We start from the raw sequence: 19,911 nt of genomic DNA, 5'->3' as shown, positions 1-19,911 counted from the left end.
GAAATGAAAATGGGGAGGTGAAAAGCTCCAAATTTTTTTTTTTTCAGAAGCTAAAATGGAGAAAAAGCAAAATCGGTAAAGTTCATCATCATAATAATTATATTGTTAGTATTAATTAATGAAAATACTGCAGGAAGGTGTTGTTTTACACTACAGTTCTGTATTTAGATCTGCTAATGGAAGGTCGCAGGCTGAGCATTGCTTGTTCCGGACTGCTTGCCAAATTTCCTAAAGGATTGTCTTTGTCATGCAAGCTTTCCCCTGTGGCATGGTGCTTACATGGTGTGCATGCCTCTGCTGCCACATTAAGTAATAGCATCTCTTTATTAAATCTGGAGTAACAACGTGATTATTTGTGCTATTGAAATAAGTCACAAATGTATTAAAAATACTTTTTTTTTCTTCCCCTAGGTCTAGCGGTCTCTTGATTGTTCTATTAAGTGCTAAATCTTTTGAATAGCTGTAGTATTTGTTGTTTTTCTTAGGATCTGGAATAGGGGTCTTTAATTCATATAATCGGTTACATGTTAATAAAGCTTAGGGCATGTTCAAGAGCTTGATGCCCATGCGGATAGTCTCCTCTGCCATGGAGAGTGGCTGGGTAGCGTTCCTTGTGCCGCTGCCAGGAATACTGCTCAAAGTGCTGCCACAAAGCCTGCAATGGTCTTACCCTATCCAGGCAGAAGGGCTCGGCAGCAGCCTCACTGCTTACTGCTCAGAAGACACCACTTTTTCTATACCACTGTATGGAGCTAGCTTATGTGTCTTAAAATTTTGGGGGCTGTTTTGACCTAGGGTTTATGGGTTGATTTTGCCTTTTAAAAGGGGCAATAGTAGTAACAGATTCTTAACCTCTGAAAATATTCTGTGAGCTAGGAAGAGTTTAACTTGGTTTTACAGGGGGAAAAGCCTAGGCACAGAGGTCGAATTAGAAATAACACAGGAGTCTGGCAGCTGAGACTGACTTCACGTTTCTGGAGATCTAAGTCCAGTGTGTCAGGCAGCCTCAGGTTGCCTGTGTCCCTTTACCAGGATGTTAGACCACTAACCGCTTGGTAGAACTCTCTCTCACCTCTATGAGCTGTGGCCAGTCATCCTGTACCCCAGGCAGCCCCTGGCCTTTTCACTTGTTTATTGAATGGCCTCAAAAACATCCCCTGCCAGGCAGTAAAAGAATACTTGCAGCACAGCAAGCATGGCCATCTCCTCCCTGGCTTTTGCCCTCTGAGAGTTCCTCATTCGCCTTAATTCACTGGTTTTGTCTGTACTCACATAGGTTTCATTTTGTGTTTTAACAGCATATTGGTTATCTTGCTGTACAAACCCAAGGGGAAACGAAGCACTTGTTTTTGCTGTGAGAGAGGTAGCCAGAGCTGTACTCACACTTCTGGACCTGACATCTCTTAGACCGTAATGATAAAGGTACAGTATTTTATCTCCGTTGCTTGATTGATTATTTTAGGGGAGAGTGCATGTGCACTCGTTCTATGGTAAAACACACATCTGTTTTGATTTAAGCAGTGAAGACATGGCCCTTGCTAAGCCCGGATACTGGGCTCGAGATGCTTGTCCATCTGCTCAAAGGCCACTGGTCCATAGTGAGTGGCTTTTGTATGCCCATGCCTGATGTGATTCAGGTTAGTGTTAAATCACTTGCAGCTGGTAATCAACAGAGCTAATTCCACTGCAGTTTGTTGGCAGAGGGGGAAAGGAAGGCACAGTACAGATGAAAATTGAAAGTAGATTTTCTTTCTACTTCTCCAGAACTTACTTTCCTTCTTAGGTCATCCAGCATCTTGGTATCTGTTGTCTTTTTATATTTGTACTCAACTGACACAATCTTAAGGTAAGAACTCAATTAAAAAAATGTGTGTTTTACACAGGTTAAAATAAAAAGGAATTCATTAGCTGAGGACCAAATGCGTGAGGAGGAACATCATTTGGGTACATTATGGCTGTTTATTAATCTAACTGTGTAGTAGAAAAAAATTTTAAAGATTCTAAATCTAGGGGTTCACAACTATGCCTACATGGACTTCATGGCAACGTACACTTGTGTGAGTACTTTTGTTTGACCGTAAGGTGTTTTACGGACTGAAGTGAATGGCTCTGTGTGCATAGCATCAGACTGTAGAAACAGTGCTTGAAGGCATAAATAGGTATGTGAAATCTGATGGAGGATGAATATTTGTCCTTTTTTGTCCATTCTTTTGTTCTCTCTGTTCCTATGTTATCGCTTGAGAAACTGGAAATAAAAGAAATGCTCACATGTATAATGGTCATGTTGTTACGTTAAAGGAAATACTCTGCAGCAGTAATTAGCATCGTTGAAAAAAAAGAACAGTCAGTTAAACGACAGTCTTGTCACTGCTTGGCTGAAGGAAACATGCTGTCCTTAAGTTACAGCTAAAACAAAGTTAAATTGGCAGAAATAAGCTAAGGAACAGAGAAATGCAAAGAAGGGACTCTTTAGTGACTCAAGAGATTTGGCTGTGATCTTCTGTTGTTTCCGTGCCTAACAGTAGCTGTTATCAGTAATTCAGGAAGGAAGCTGCTGGGATACGGATAGAACGTAACATAGCTGATAAGGGAGTGAAATGATTGAAATGCCTGGTGTAGTGTTAGATAAGATGAAATGCCTAGTTTATCTCACAAGCAGAATTCTAGTAAGATCCAGGGAGGCTGTGCAGTTTTATTCAGTAAAAGCCTTTGGGCTATCTGAGTGACCACCATACGAGCCAAACAGGATGGGAACTTTATATCAAGAATCTTCCCTGCACAGATCCCTTCGTTTGAGCATGGGAGGATTTTGTGTTTCTGATTACATCAAGAGATTTACGGTAAGGGACTCCTTAGTGTTTTATTGTGAGCCGAGTCTGAATGTAAAAACTTTCTAGATGGCGCAGTATTGGTTTCTGTGCCTTTTGTAAAGTGCTGTATGTGTTTGGCATTCTTGGCCAGGTTGTGCTGTCTGTTGGCTTGCAAAACACCTGCCCATGTCAAGGACGTGTTTCTGAAATGATGAGTGCTGGCTTTGCCTTTATAAATAAACTTATTTTTTGTGAGAGCCTTGGCACATTAAAACTTTTATTCCAAGTGGTATATCTGTAGAATGGGATGCCAGACTGCCATTCAAATGATGTGGTCAGTTGTTACAGCTTTTTGCTTTAGTTGTCATGTGTCTGAGAATTTTAAGACAATGAATCTGTTGGGAAGGCTCACACTGAGGCAATTTAATGAGAAGCCAAATTCTACATCGACCTGTGGTAAAAGCAGTGCAATCAACTTGAACGCAAGGCGCCTGGTACCTGAAATGTGTGCTCTGTGGCAGTACTTAAAAGTTGTGAGATCAGAACCCCATTGTGCAAGGGTCTGAGGAAATAAAGAGAAAGAGAGTCTGCCTGTGAAAGCTTAACCACTGATCGACAGACCGCAAACCCTGCAAGAGGAGAGAGACGTAGAGATGTCACTGGTGGAAGAGAGAATAGGAATCTGCTTTTCTGCCATCATAAGCTATTCATCAAACTACGCTGTGTTTTAATGCTATCTGTGGAGTTAAGTTTCAGTTGCTGCGGTGGTAGGAAGTCTAGGGAAACAGGTTTGGGTTTTTTTTTTTCCCAGTTTTTTTCAGTTTGTTTGCATTTGCCTACTTTTTGAGTTGCTGAAAAGACCATTACCATCCAGACAGAAGCAGAAAATAGACTTAAGCAACCTTAAAAAGAATGCCATGTACACATAATACAGTTCAAGTAATGAAGAAAAAAAGTAGGAGTTGCATTTTAAATGAGAATGGTTCAGATTGTTGTAGGGGTTTTTTAGGGCTGTTTTCTTTCAAAATTTTTAAGAAATTATATCCTCATGTATTTTGCTAGATGCTAACTCTAGTGGGCATTCTTAAAGAGTTTATATTCGTAATCATTTAGTTCTTTAAAGAGCCAATGGAGTCAATGAACTAAATCAACAGTGACAAACCAAATTCTGGCCCAGTTGAAGAAAAAAACAAAATTTCTACTAATTTCAACAAATAGGATCTTGTTCCAAAGCCTCAAATTAATCTAATGTAATATCATGTACTGGATTTAATATAGCAAACAGTACAATATGATTTTCTGGATATAATTTATTACATAAGAAACAGAATGGTTTAGAAGACTAGATGCATTTCATACCCCTCTGGCCATATGATTTATTGTCTATTTATGGCAACAGAGCAGAAAAAAATTTAGTCTATTAATTTAATTGAATGTACTACTCAACTGTTCTTTATGCTGAAAAGATAATGATGTGTTTAAATTGTTTTTCATCTTTTTGCTAATGAAAGATATTTAACAGCCTGAAATACATTCAATTTTCTTTAGCTTGTTGGTGGAGGAATGCGAATGAAAGATATTTCAGGAAGGACTACAGAAGGTGGCTTTAGAACCATCAAAGCAATGATCAGGATTTTTTGGAATAGTCATATCTTGGAGGGTAAAAAAGTCAGTACTGCAGTTCTCTGTCTACATGACATTCTGTGGCTCGGCTCTGTGCAGAGCAGAGTTAGTATTTCGCAGTAATACGAAGACTGTAATGAGATGCAGAATATCTTATTTTTCTGCAATTGATTTGTTGGGTGAATGAGTAATACTTTCATATTCATTGCTTCAATTTCCTTTTCTGTAAAACTAGTGATAATGATACTTCTCTGAAAACACTTTAAGGTCCATAGGTAAAAGCTATCTTAGATTTAGTTTGATTTATTGGTTTTCTTAGTCCTCAGTGAGCTAAGAAATCAAAAATAACTTTGTTTTGGATGTCTTGCATTGGATGACATCATTCCAGCTTACCAAACTCATTATGTTTATCACTTAGAAAATCATTCTTTGTTTTAGTCACAAAGCTAGCACTCAAATTTATTTTTGGAGGATATGACCAGCAGAGAAGCGTACAAGGATAAATAGTGTCTTGGACCATGCGTGCAGTTGAGAACTGGTGGTGTTGGTGAGAACTGTCGTAATCTGTAATGTTAATATTAATCCTAGTGAGAGCTCTCTTCTGCCACACAGAATGGCAGCCTATAAGTTGGGTTTGAGCCTGTTCCAGCAGAAGCTGGTGAGTGTATCAACACTTCAGATTTCAGTGGTTGTAGTGTGGAGCCTGTTGCCTGCATGTTTGTTGACTGTAGTCTCTTTCTGGCATAGTACTCACGGATCTGCCTGCTTATACTCAAGTAAGTGGCTGGCTCAGCTGATCCTGGTGTTATGGAAGAACTCATAACACGAGGCAGCTCTGAAAGCAGTGGCCTGAGTGTGTTTACAGATTGCTTGGAAATTTGTGGTGTTGCTCACATGTATGGTGGAGGGTGTAGTTCGTGCTCAAGCAATAAGATGAGGTGGTTTGTATTTCCAAAATTAATCGGACTCTTTATTAGTAGAGGCAGTGATAGGAGTGTTCTAATGTGTCTGAAGACCAAGGTGCCTATACTTCCTTCAAGCTTCTCCTTCCCATGAGCTGAACAGCTTTGATGTTCAGCTGCATCAGTCCTTTTAGCCTTGGTGGTGCTGCTCTCTTTATTTTGCTGACTTCATGGAACTGACTCGTAGGACATGGCCACTGAATAAGATATCTGAAGTCACCTAGTCCTTCGCAGAAGCTAATCTTTATGCTCCTCTCAAGGAGGAGAGTAGGGTGTGTGTGTACCACTGTCATTTTTTGGGTAACGTCTTGCTGGTTTTGCTGTTCAGGCTTATTTCTTCTGGGAGTCCTGTGTAGGGTTATTTGAAACTCCTCAGGTACTTTTGGTTCACATCTTGACCTTCGTGTATTCATTTTTTAATGTCATTGAATTCTATAGGACTGATGATGCAGTAAAAGTATGTCTATAAGAAAGTGTATTTTTAGCCTGATCCTGTTAGAATTCAGGCATGCAACATCATTCACACTCATAGTTTTGCTGTATTAAATTGATTCTCTTTTATTTTTAACATTATGCTATTAAATAGTTTATTCATGAGAACTGGAAAACGACTACTCTGGAATTTGAATTTTTGTGGTGTTTTTTTTCTGTTGTTTTTTTCTTAGCACATAAAATTTATGTGAATATATTGTAAAACTGTATATAAGGAGTTTTGCTTTCTGCTTAGTTTTCTCTCCTGGCTTTGTGGCTACTGTCCAAGTATTTTCTTCTATCTATCCTTATTAGGTTAAATCAATCAGACTTTGAGGTAACAGGGAGTTAGAGGAGAATTGTGTTAATAATAAACATATATAATAAATATAAATAATGTGAAACCATGTTTATTACGTTGTCTTAACTTATGAAACTCCAGTGTTCTTTTTGCATAACAGTTACCTTTTGTTGCCTCTTAGAACAGTTGTCTCCCATTTTGTGTAGTTATTTGATGCTTGGATTACAGAGGTGCTGGGATAGGCCTGATGGAGCCAGGCCTTGACACCTGCAGTTCCGGCTCCTGTTTACCTGGGGAGTCGTTCCTCTTCTCAGCAGACCTGATCTGGGACCGCCGGCTCTGGGGCAGTCTGCGTACTGCGGAGGCCTTGAATCTACCACCCTTGGGTCCAGAGTCTTGGCAGGCTACGTGCAGACTGCTACGGAGAGCTAGCAGAAAAGTGGACAGACTGGAAAAAAAAAAAATCATCAAAATCAGTGGAAGTAGTAAGCCTTTTTGAAGGATTGAGACTTCTAGAAAAATGCATGGTTGGAAAATTTCTGAGCGTCTCCATTGTTAGCACTGTCTTCCCAGGCTTTGTGGGAATTCAAGAGAAAGATGTCGTATGCTCCCATTTGAATTTTGCACAAGTGTATAGTTGTTTGCTGTCTAAATATATTCTATTGAGTATCCTTTCAGACAGTTCATATCCCAGAAACTAGAGTAGTAAACTATATATAGGCTCTGACATTACAAAACAGGTTTGTTTTCACCTTCTCCTATGGCTGAATTGAGATAGCAGGAGCTAGCAGGTCCTTCTGCTGTTGTCTTCTGTATTTGTGGTTCACCCTTCATTCTCACATTTGTGTCCTCGTTTTGGTGTTCAGGGTTGAGCAGTACGTGTGCTTTCTGGCTCATCCAACTTATTTACACTTGCCTCCGACTTCAGGTATGTACTGTCCTGAATGCTTCTGTACAGAGACCTGATCCTTTCCAGCACTGTCATTGCATGCTCACTGGTATTGTATGAGGCTGGGTAGAATTAAAAAGGAATGCTCCTCTTCTATAAATAGCTCTGTTCTGGATATTTTCTTGGTGGATTCCTGTTCCCAGTTTCAGCTGAGGTCCCCCAGAAGCCAATGTGGGGAGCTTTGGCTTCAGGGTTCTGGTTAATTCTCAGCACCTCTTTAAGAACTGGCACAGCTTTAATTGCATTTTCCTTGCCTTCTCTTGCTATAAAAAGAAAATAGTTTCTTACAAATTTGATGATTGAATGACCTCCTTGTTTCTGGGTTTGCTTTATACAGAAGTGTCAGTCTTAGGGCCAGAAAACATTGGTGCGAGTTGCCAAATGGCCGACTGGGTCATCCTGCTCCACAAGGCAGGTCTTACCATGGCTGTCAGTGATTGTTGGTGAGGCAGGTAGAAAGCTGTCAGTCGTTGCTGTGCGGCATGGAGTTCGTTTCAGCACGCTTCCCACTGGGTTATGGTTAATGCAGAGCTTCCTAAGATCCACTCCTCATTAGATTCAGTTTAGAGAAACTTTTGCAAATTTTTCCTGTCCCTCCTTTTGTGGCTGAACAAGAGCCAGGCAGCTCTGTATTCCACCGTTTTCACGGACTGCATGCAGAGACTCTTGCCAGGTGTAACTTGCTGTCCTGGTGCTCACCTCTTGGCAGAATATTACTGTAGTCTTTTCCAGCATCCTGCCCAGCATTTTATCTACTCTCCTAATTTCTCACACCGAGATGATCTTGATGTACTGTTACTAGATGTGTGGCTGGCACTGCCCTGCTGCCCTTTAGATACAGCTACTCTTGATATCAACTAATATGAAAATCCAAACCATTCATATCCCAGACCTTTTATCAACGGTGTTATTTGCTTGCTTTCCTCCAAGTGATTTTGCTTTACGGTGCCAGCACTTGATGCTGTTTTTTCAGTCTAATACGGCTTATCAGTGTATCTGGGTTTACACTACAACTATCTCTGCAATGCATCTGGTGATTAATTTGTCACTGATCTAATAGCAGAATTGCAAAATTGATGTTTTAGTCATTTTAATTCAGGAGCTTCTTATGAGTGCAGAGAATCTTTTATGTGGTTGCTTAAAATTAATACTCTGGAGTCTGTTGGCTGTTAAGGTAGCGAGGTGGTTCAGAAGCAAAGCTTCCTGAGTTCTGATAGAAGCACCAGGGGGTCCTTACTGTTTTGGGCTTGAAAAAAGCTGCACCGAATGTGCTGTGGGTTTCTGGGTTTACTAGATATTTGTGCTGAGACACCAACTTCAGATGGAAAAATGGATCACTGTGCTTAGTCATGCCACTGGGGCCCTAACTCAAGGCGTCTGATTCACGCCCAACTGTTCTTAAACTATCTGCTTTAGAGAGATAAACCTGAAGAAATTGCCTTCTCACTCCTTGCTCTGGTAAGCTTGATGCCTGTTGTTATGTGCTTTCTGCAGTTCCACGGGCATGTGATATAATTTTCTTCTAGACAAGCTTTTCTGTAGATGATGTTCTTTAGTTTATTGTATTTTTCTTCCAACTTGATGAAAGCCATTATAAATTCAGCTGGAGATCTTTTGCACATCTGAAATGGATGCAGCATTTTCTGGTTTTTGCCAGATGTTTTAGTGTTCACCTAAAGGAGTACATGTAGCTTCTCTTTGGGTATTTGATTACCGAGAAGAGTTTGCAAAATCACCAGCTTCTGTATGCAGATTTTCTTACTCTGAATCCTTTTCAAAGCAGAGTTTGTGTTGGGACTAAGCCTGAACTGATGAAGTTATTTCTGTGTTTGTGAATGACGTCAAAGCAAAATGTCAGAAAGATCTAAATCAGCAGGTGAATATAGCACATAACAGACTTCATTATAGGACAGATGACTATTTACTTGATCTAGAATTTCCTTAACGTGGTGTTCTGGTTATTAGGGGGGAATAGTAATGTAAAAGAGTGTTCTTAGTTTAAAAAAAATAAAAAATCCCCCCCATTGTTAGGTTCCTGTAAAGACCATTATGAGGAAGGAATACTGAGCACAGTAGCACAGTACTTGGTATTTGGTGTATCATAATGGCAGCTGTCATCTGAGACATTACTGATTACCACTCTTCTGGTCCAAGTTGGTAAAATAGATAGTAGCTGCTTGGGTGTGTTTGGTTTTTTGGGTTTTTTTGGTTTTTTTTAAAAGTTTGAAAGAATGAAAATTAAAAGTTATGAGACAGCTTCTTAAAGTAGTTTCTGTGAGTAACAGACTTGGTGGTGAGAGTAAGCAACAGGTGCTCTCTTGGCCTCCTGAGAGGCAAAGTAACCTGGAGGAAGGACTTAAAGGTTCTTGTTAAGCCATGTGGGCAAATGGTAAACAGTGTTATCTAGCAATCTCATCACTTTGATGTAAGTGAAATGTCATAATTGATCTGTTCAGCTATCTGCTGTCAGCTGCTTGACAGAGATGCATTACAATATTACACATGATCTGCGATTCATTAACCTGTCCTTAGCGGTGCTAATGCCTGGGAGCATTATACTTAGAATCAGTTATTTGAAAAAGAATTAAATAAAAGGAGGGGAAGAAGTCAGGACTTGCAAGAGAGTTTTTCATAACCTGCTGTGTTAACAGTTCTGTCATTAAATACATAGCAAAAGAAAAAAAGTTTATACAATGATTGTTAAGGTTTAGTCAATCTAGTACTACAGTAACATTGTGCTCTTGTGAGCTGGGCGATATTGAAAATATATCATGCCAGGGACACTTGGGGAGACTGACAGTGCTTGATAGACCTTTGTACTGTGCAGGTGGATTTCAACCAAGAGCTGACATTAGTAATGTGTTAAATGTCAGGTTCTTGGCCTTCTAAAGCAGGTGTGGGCCAGTTCCTAGTACGCCACCAAACATTGCAGATGGACATCTTCTGTCTGATCTCAGCGGGGAACCCAACTATTGGACCAGATAGACTTATCCAGATTGTATGGCATATCTTGCCCTTGGAAGTTATTCCTCTAAATTACAGCCAGTGCCCATTTCAGTGCTTGCCATTTGTCATGAGAAGTGGTCTCTTGCTGCACCATTGCTCTTTGGGCATGATTTATTACTTTTCATGTGTCTAGGAAACATGCTGTTCATGAGAAATTACTCACTGGTGTAGGCCTTAAGTTTTCAGAAGTTTCGTTACCCTAAAAATGTTTAGTTACCTTTTCATTTAGGGAAAAACTAAGAAGTGTATGTTAATGAACTGCAGCATCTAGATGTAGATTAAATAGATTTTCAGTGTAACTTGAAAAAAATGACAGCTGGTTTCTAAATATGTAAAGGATATTTATTAGTATTTTTTGCCTGAGTAGTGTTTAGCAGATGTAGCCAGATTGTTTTGAGCTTATCTGCTTTTTTTTCCTTTTTGTAAGCTCCTGATACTTTACAACACTGAGTTCTTCATCCTCTTAGAATTCTGTTTCTTTGTAACCACTGCAAACTTTTCCCAAAGCCCCCAACTTCTTTATTAAGCTTTGACTTTGTTTAGGCCTTTTTAAAAAGTTTGGTGTGGGTTTTTTTTTCTTTTTTTTCTTTTTTTTTTTTTTTCATTTACCTACATATTTTCAGCCATCTCTGGTTTTACTGTGTTGTTGGAAGCAATGCAATAATCTAATGAGATGATCTGTTTGAGCAGCTGGTTTTAACCTCTGTGACATTTCTTGTTTGGGATATAAGCCTCTGCTGTTACTGTAGTATGTGCTGTAGGGTTTTTTCTTTGGTGGTTTTTTTTTTTCTTTGCACCCCATCTTTGTGGTTTTTCCTTCATTTGGCTCAGAGCTGGCAAGGAGGGGTTGTAACTGAACTGCAATATCATAGATTCTTTGTGTTGAATGTGAATTTTTCTCTTTGTTTGCTGACATCTGTCTCTCACAACTGGGAGAGCGTGCAGGGGGTTGAAGCCAAGGAGGAATAAACTCTGATTTCCCCCTTGAGAACAGAAGGCTCTTTGGCATCATCGGTTCAAGGTCACCTGTCATTCTGGTTCTCCGGCATTTGTGTTCCTTTTCTCTGGCACTCCTAAGATACTTGATACCTTGGAGATATTTTAAAGGTATCCGACAAGTTCATTTCAGTTCAGCTCTTAATGGAACGGAGGCAGTTGCCTACACACACCAAATTACAATGCTCATTTTTGTTACCTGGAAGAAACCAGCAGAAATCCACAGGAGACCAGTTATCATCAGAAACTTCAAAGTTACATCCAGACTATGATGGAGTCTTGTGGATCACCAGTGTGTTTTGCCAGTGACAACACGGGGTGACTGAGCATAGCTCTGCAGTCTACAGAGGTCCTGCAAGGTTCACTGGTATTCGTTGCTCATACAACACTTCAAGTTCTTCAGATGTAAATTGGGGAGTATTGAAGATGAAGCAACATGTGTTGTAGTATGTAAGTGCAAAGCGTTGTCATAAGCAATAGCTCCTGACAAAGAAAAAGTGAGTTGCTATTGCATTTGTTACAATAATGGTACTTTTTTGTGATGTCTAGGGATAGGTATGCTATGATCTGTAATACGGAGCCTGGCAATTTAGAATTTTTCTCTTATTTTTTGGTGAGTATTAAAAGGCTTGAGACTGTCAATGGAACTGAATGCTCTCTTCAGGCTTCTCAAGCAAGATGGAAACACTGGGCACTAAATTAACGTTTGGAACAAAAACTGCCTTCTATTGTAATTCAAAGCAAAAGGAATAAAAGTTTTTTTGCCAGTATTTGAGCATATTATCACCCTGAAGGCAAAACGATCAGATCCGTTGGAACCATTTTTTCTTTTTGTGTGTTGCCAGCAGTTCAAAAATGGAGAGGAGGAGGGAATTAAAAGAAAAAGCTGACCTTAATAACTTTTTGACAGATGTTTAAAACGTCTCACTGTGGGCCAAATGATGTTTCCTTCTTCTCTATCCCTCATCCCACTCGTAATTTTGCAGTTGTTTATGGATGCACAGTACAATGTAAGTAGCGTTAGAAGTCAAACAGCTGTATCTGAGCAGGAAGCAGTTTTGGCTGTATCTTCCCTGGTGTATATATCAGACAACACCAGGAAGGAATATTTGCTGCATGTAGCAAGTATTCTCCATAGTGCGTTATCTTACACATCTCACAGTGCACTAAGTAGGTATTAGGTGGTGAAATCTGTTCCACGTAGCTGGAATACACAGTGCGTGTGGCTGAAGCTGGAGGAGGAGGAGGAGGAGATGGTTTCTGCCCCTTGAGTTGCAGTCGGGCAGGTCTGCTTGCGTAAATGAATATAAATTCAGAGATTTCCTTTTTGGTTTTTTGAAGTCTCCTTTTTTTGTTTTACACAGCATTTACCATTAGCGTCCATTGTATGTGAGGAGGATTAAATAATCAGTTATATGAATAATAACAGCAGTAAATAACAATGGTGCAACATTAATGCTTTTGGCTCTCAATTGTTAAATAATTAAGAAGGTTCAAGATTTCAAAAGACTCCCATTTGCCCACAACCATAGAGGCCAGCTGCGCACTTTTATTGTACTTGCATTGTTTCACGACCATGCGTGCTGTGCCTGTAATAGCACACTGCTGGTGGCAACTTAAGTTCAAAGTATGCAACTGTGGATGACTTTCTGTGGCTAGGTTTTCTTACTGAAATATTTGCTGCAAGTTGTCTAACTTTAAATATAACAATCAAATGACTCTACTTTTTCTTTTTGTCCCTAAGAGGACAACATTCAGCTGGTACTTTTGATTTAATAAAAATGTTGACTGTTTGGATTATTTGTCATCAAGCATATTTGTAGGCTTGAAAGAATTAATTACTTAAAGACATTTGGTTGAAAACTCTGATTCTTTAAACGCAGTAGTAGAGTTGCGAAACTTTTATTGCCAGTGTCCTATACTTTCAAGATAGAGCTGTATATTTTACTGGATGATGTGCTTGATTATTGAAATAAGATTATATGAGTATCATAAAACTTATGCCATACTATCCCAGACCACTGTAAGCATACCAGTGAGTTTAAAATATTTTTTTGATCAGGAGAAGTGACATGGCATGAAATGCCGACTCCCATCGGCCAAGTTTTCTTCTAAAGTCATTGCTTGTTATTCAAACTCTCCCTTCAAGGTGATGAACAGTCCAAGTATTAAAGCTTTTGGTGTCTTTTGCAAAGACAGTTATTGGCCTCTAAATATCACAGAACCACCAGGCTGGCTGTAATTATTTGGTACCCTTGGCAGACATAACAATTTTTTATTTTTTTTATTTGTAACGGTAAAACACTTTGTCTTACAGAAGTGGCAAGGACTTAGTATCTTCTGAAGAGGGTAATTTTAATGCCGCTACTACTCGGCGGTGTGTAGGGGAAGGATTTTAATTTCTAGAATGTCCTATCTCATACAGCAAATTCACTTTAAGAATTATACTTTCTTCCCATATGCTCATTTCAAAAAATGAGGAAGGGATTGGAAGCAAAGGGATGCCCAAAGCCTATGGATTTGATGTGGTTCCGTTGTTCTGTCACACCAGGACTCCTGCGGCAGCAGGATTTCTCCGCTGCTTTCTGCCCCCTCTCTACGTACACACAGCAGTGAAAATGGACCTGAGAGCTAGGCGCAGTCGTTTGACACAACGTCATGTCTGGCATGGAACAAACTGCATTATCTCCTGATGCCGCAATTCATCCTCTGTGGAAGAGGACTGACTCGTTCTGTGTTGGACTGTAAGGATACATTCATTAATGTTTCTAAAGCATTCAGAATTGTGGCAGTGCAGGCTGTGCAAATATAAAGTGACTATCTTTCTCTTCTCTAGTGACTGACTAATTTTTGTAGTAGACACGCTGTGATTCAGAAGTGAAAGCAAGTCAGTAACAAATTGTTTAAATAAGATTTATGATTTAATAATTTTGTTGCTAATAGCTTATAGTTGGACTAATTCTGCTGTGCCTTCATGAAGATTTTTTTTTTAAACTCTGTTCACTTTCATAGCCTGGGAGAAAGATTTAATTTTAGAACTTTCAGTTGACGAAGACATGCTGGTGCTAGATACGTATTTCAGATCCTTGTCATTGTACTCTATTTTTAAATTCAAGTGCCAGCCAACCTAAAGAGCACACCCTATGCTGCACGCTCTGCATCCGTGCTACAAAGCTGAATTCTTCCAAGCCTTAGCACAAGGCCACCAAATTTACTTTTATATTTTTCCTATTTAACTAAGAGAAATGCTCTAGTAAGTTCTTTCCATTATCACAGAACTAAAACTGGTCATAAAAACAATCCTTCTCCCTCCAGAGGTCTGCTCAGGCATTGGCAATTGTTAAGATACTTGCCTATCAACAGCCACTTGAGAAAGAATTTTTAAATGGTTTTGTGACGTCAAGGAGGTTCAAGAAAGTATAGTCTGGTGCCAAATTACCTCCATCATTGAAAGCACGCAGTAAGAAAGAGATAACACAGAAATAAATCTTTTGTGCAGTAGCTATCTCATGATATGCTCTAGTGACTCCAATAAGTGAAGTTGTCTGGTGTAGGAATAGCTAACGAAGATGAACTTTCAGACCCTCATTTTCTAATTTATGATTAATGAAAAGCCAACCTAATCTATCTGACATCCTGCTGTCTGGACAGAATGTCTGCGGGTAGCTTGGACCTTGCAGAGGGAAATGCCCTGACCAAGTTGCAGCCTACGAAAGTGAACAATTTCAGTATGATGGACAAAAAACTGAATCTCTTGAATGAAAAGATGGACAAACTGTTGCATTTCCAAGAAGATCTGACAGGCAAACTGCAGCGAGTTAACAAAGGCATTGATGATGTAGAAAAAGGCATTAACAAGCTAACAGTATCCCGAGCAGCTCCTGACGAAACAGATACAATGAAAAAAGGCCTAAAGGTATCGGACAGCACTCACCAGGCTGATATCCAGAGCATATGCTCAGAAGTGTTGAAATTGATGAAAGCTGCCCAGCTAGATGCCTCGAAGCATAAGGAGAGGCTGGCCAAGATAGAGAAAAGGGTTGATACACTGGATAAAGTGATTACATTTGTGGGAGAAGTTTTAAAAAATTCTAAAGTAGTGGATTTTATTCTCAAAGGCATTGTGCCATGGAAGAAGGGGAGTCTGCTGGAAATCCTTGTTGAGGTTGGTTTTATTCTACTATTCTTCATATTTCTTTTTATGATGTAGCAGGGTTTTAGGCTCTCCTGACGATTTGAATAACATGTAATTCAGATTTTCCTTTCAGTATTGCTGCTACAGGTTACTGCTGTGACCTTTGCGTTGCGAGGCTCTTAAGGCAGAGTCCAAGGCTCAAAACGTGCCTTGCAGTCTTATGTCTGAGGTTCCCAAAGTGCGCCAGGCAATCCTGTAACAAGAATGAGGAGTAGATTGCTACTGTAAAGGAAAATTCAGCTTCTACCAGTGCTTGAAGATCAGCAGTGTCATTCAAATTAGGGACTGAAATGAGGCCCCAGTGAAAATTATGAGCAACATACTAGAAACATTTTGTTGTTGTTGTTGGAAGAAGCTTCTGTTTTCTTGATTGATCATGAATTCTGAACACAACGCCAGTTACTAAAACCTGTGCTGATTTATGGTCATATTACTGAGCAGACATATATGTCCTTAGACACATAGGTTGTCTTTAGCTACATCTTTATGATGAACCTGTGACTTTATCAACAACTTCAACATTGTTCACTCCTCAAATCAAATAGTTCTTGTGTTTGCAAGTTCCTACACATCAATTCCTAAGCATTTCCTAATTATTGAGGACAGTGAGGGAGGAACAGGCAAGACAGGTACGTAGTTGATACGGTGTTTTGGAATCGATTAACCTTGTTTTTAAAAGTTACAGGCATCTGGAATTAGTTTTAGCTAATGGGAGGGCTCAGTTTTCACTACGGCTTGTATCCCACAGTGGGGAAGAAGCGAGGAAAACTGCAAGAGTTGGAATAGATTTGCTCATTCCAAGAATCTCCTTGTATGTAGAGGTGTGATTACAGTAAGGAGAACTTAGCTCACATGCAAATGTCCATGTGTATCGTAATCCAAATATTTTTCACCAAAACTGTAAAATGTTTTGGTGAAAGGTACACATGAACTTTTACAAGAGCAGGGCAATGCTAGATGCTAGCATACCTTTTCAGGCTTTCTGAATGCTCTCCTGGTCTCCCTTTTTAAGTGCTGGAGGCTGACAGTGAGCTGGACTGTTAGGAGACAGAAGAATTTAAAAAGAGTTTCCATTAGTGTTGAGAACAATAAATCATACATTAAGTATTAATCTTAATTCCGGATAGAGATGAAACTTGTACTTCCTTGCAGTTCCAATTTCAATTCTACATATTTTTGGAGAAATGGAAAAGTTTGACATGTTTTGGTTAAAGCTGTGTATTGTTACAAGTTATTGCCTGCAGTCACTGTAAAATGCCTGGAGACAGATACAATCCATAGCAGGATTTACACCTTGAACCGGGCTGACAGTGCACAGTGTGTCAATGGCCAAGTGAAGATGAATATAGAGATGATAAACTAATTTTGTTTCCAGATTGTCAGTTTCTAAGTGAAGCGAGCAGTAAGGAGGGATGTAAATAAAGGGAGGTGATGTGAGGGATACTGGAGGAATGTTTCACATGGACTTCTAGCATACTGTTGGGATTAGTTGTCAACTAGCCACTATGCACTGCCTCCTCGTCGGTGTTTGCAAAAGGGGAGATTGAAGGAGGTCGGAACTTCATCTGAGTTTTATGCGTAGGTGGATAGAGACTGAGAGGTGAAGTGACCTGCTGTTGGTGCCCTGATGGACTAGGGTGGGGCGGAGGTCTCTGTCCCAGGCTCTAACTACTGCCTTAGTTGTAACAGCCAATGTGTACTGAGCAAGCGAGGAGTTTTATGACTAACTCCGGTTTTGCAATGTGACCATCATCGTTCTCCTTTTTTGTTTCTGGTCATGAACAATTTTTGAAATTGGAGCATAAGGTCAGTTATAAGACCTTAAGATATGTCTATACTTTGATCACAGGCTGCTGAGTGATATTTGAACTAGGCTTGAATTAGTGTGGTAGTGTATGTACGTGACCTAGCTGGGGTAACGTGGAGCAAAGCACGAGTGAATTTAAAAACAAATTGGCTTGTGCTGAGCCATGTGCTAACTTTGGTCTGGTTTTTGCCGCCTGTTTTGTGATAGCGGCGTAGACATGTCCAAAGAGCTCCACAGTTGCACGGGGGCTGCACACAGAAAGATTTTGCTAGCTGCTTGTTCCCGTTTTCCAGCCTTTGCTGTTTTGTAACAGCGTGCTGCTTATCACGGAGCTGGCTTAGTGCAAGGTTACTCAGTATGGGGATGGGAGTGGGGAGGTTATGTTTTCATTTCTGAGTGAAGCTGTTTGTTGATGGTATGACAGCATTCCAGGGATGCCATGGGAATGCTCATGGAAGAAGTTTTGTGTGGTTGGAGTCAAATTAATAAAAGACTGTGAATTGAGCTTCATAGGATCCAAACTTCTAACTTATTTAAAAAACCAAACAGACGGAAAAACCCACCAGCGTTAAACTGTCACTTATCCGAGGCTTTCTTTGCACGTAGGATTTTGCAAGAATAATGTTCCCCCTGGTCATTGTTGCAGGTTTGCTTAGAGCTGTAATAAAAATGGTAATGATTTTTTACTACTTTTACTCTTTGGATGTTTTGTTTTTTGGGAAGGAGCGGGAGGGGGGTCTGTTTTGGAATCCATGTGGTTGGAGCATGAAAAACTTAATCCTTAACCGCTTTTACTAACAGATGAAGGGGGTGATTTGCAGCAGTCTTGTAATCAGTTATCTGCAGAAATATTTTAAGTGTGTATTTGCTTGTACAAATAAGGATAAGAGGCTGCTCATCGCTAGATTTTAACTATATGCCAACCAAGAAATATGTTATGCCTTTTCCTATTTTTGTGTAATGCTTTTTGCTAAAAACTAGTTACTTAGTTTAATTTGATTACAAATATATTGCTGTGTAAAGTGTTTAGTGGTGCTATTACAAAATATCCCTCCTCTGTGCTTTCTAATTGGAGGAAGAAATTTGCTTAAAAATAGAAATCTGCCACTAAAAGACAGTAAATCTGTTTTTTAACCATGCCAAAGGTGGCATGCGTAAAGTCGAGAACATACACAAGAGTTACTGTAAGCTAGAGGCTCTTTTTTGGTATCACTTCTATCATAGCTCAAATGATGAATCTTTAGATGCCTTGAGACAGATATGTTAAGCAATATCTTTAGAGATACTGCTTATCTTTCAATCACCAGCCAAAAAGCAACAGAAAGACAGTGTAACTTCTTTTTCTAATCTCTCTTCTATGTTTCACATGTCATGGTGTTTAAGCAATGTGAATAAAGATGACAGGAGGCAAAATCTCTGACAGTCACAGTTTTGGAAAGCAGTGAGCTGATGTATTATCATTGTCATCTTGTTTTAGAAGTATGACTGTCTGCAAAAGTGGGGAGAGTCTGGAAGAAGGGAGTAAACATAGTAGTCACTGAAAAAATCAGATGATCAGAGGTGTTAGTGTCTGTTTTACAGAGTCTGAATACCTAGTTCAGGTAGTTGGAGGAACCTAGTGGGAAAGAAACACTCTTGGCCATAACTGTTATTTTTGTGTTCCCCTGCCATTTTTAGGCCAAAGATAAACCTGAGGAGAGTGGTGCAAAACCTAAGCATGTGCTTAGTAATAGAGGAACCCAAACTGAAAGCAAGAAGCCCCTGGAAGGTATGTATCACTCCAGGCACGCTACAAGATTTGACTCTAGAATGTGCAGCAGGCAAACTGGAAATTAATAGCCTGCTGTTTCCCACTACCTGAATTACTCAAATGTAACTGAGTAACTTTGTCCACCAATACTGGGAAAATAGAGATGTTCTTCACCTCCTCCACAAGAACATCTGTCCTCCAGATCAAACCGCACAAAACCCTAGAAGATAAAGAAAATAAAAGCAGCGCCTTTGTTCAGCTGCACAGATTTTTTAGCTTTGAAATTACAATGGGCTGAATTGAGACAGCAGAATTTGTTTGGAGATACCACAAAGGTAGTGGCAATATCACATAGCAAACCTAATAAATTCTTTTCCCTTAACACGTCTGAACCAGCCCTCCCTCCTCCCCCTCTCAGAAACAGTGACATGTTGACATTGGGAATATCTTTTTTTGATCAGCAAGTTTCATTGCCATGTCAGGGTTTGATTCCTATTTAGGATGCGTCTGTCAGGACGTTGCCCTGTTGCGTCCATTATTAATACCTGTGGAGTTGCCACAGGGGTGAACGTGATGTTGAGCAGGCCCTGTCATGCTGTTGTCTTCACAAATTGTCAGTGAATCCTTTAAATTATGGACCATCCCCTTTTCAGCTTCATCGTTTAGGAAGTGAGAAAAATAAAGCAGACAGTCAGTCACAATTCTGACTCAAAAGCTACACAGGGTTGTGAACTAATCTTAATAGCTGGTGACCTGTGTATGCTGAACCCTGAAAGAAATTACCCTAGGAATTTCCACTGTTAATATTCACACCTATTGTCATGAGAGGATGTTGAAGAACTTTCTTGCATTTTCCACAAAAGGACAATAGGCATTGTCTCAAGCCCCAGCATCCCTTGGAGTCTTGCTCTGTGCATTTCTGCTGCTCTCATCAGGTAGAGGGTGTATTTGGTTTAGGAGTGTCCTGGCTGGGTCTGTAGTGCCTGAACTATTTGTTACATTTGCCTGCAGAGTGATTTCAGATTTGAAAAGCAGTAAGGT

General features: G+C 39.8%; 1 protein-coding gene across 4 annotated transcripts in view; it reads left to right on the top strand.

The window, feature by feature from the left end:
• Nucleotides 1–19,911, top strand: part of MYLK3 (myosin light chain kinase 3) — a 38,587-nt gene that overhangs the window by 1,233 nt on the left and 17,443 nt on the right. Inside the window, exons 2-3 of one of the 4 annotated variants that reach the window (XM_075766071.1) lie at nucleotides 1,299–1,422; nucleotides 18,798–18,888. In XM_075766071.1, coding sequence (XP_075622186.1) covers nucleotides 1,414–1,422; nucleotides 18,798–18,888 — 100 coding nt within the window. In that variant the 5' untranslated portion in view covers nucleotides 1,299–1,413. Of the gene's footprint in view, nucleotides 1–1,298; nucleotides 1,423–2,699; nucleotides 2,841–14,569; nucleotides 15,284–17,338; nucleotides 17,793–18,797; nucleotides 18,889–19,911 lie in introns of those variants that run through there. The other 3 variants (XM_075766069.1, XM_075766068.1, XM_075766070.1) reach the window with 3 other exon arrangements.

Source organism: Balearica regulorum, chromosome 13 (genome assembly GCF_011004875.1).
Source record: "Balearica regulorum gibbericeps isolate bBalReg1 chromosome 13, bBalReg1.pri, whole genome shotgun sequence".
In the NCBI taxonomy this organism is placed as follows: domain Eukaryota; kingdom Metazoa; phylum Chordata; class Aves; order Gruiformes; family Gruidae; genus Balearica; species Balearica regulorum.
The sequence above is the reverse complement of the archived record's forward strand: the minus strand, read 5'-3'. Positions and strand labels throughout refer to the sequence as shown.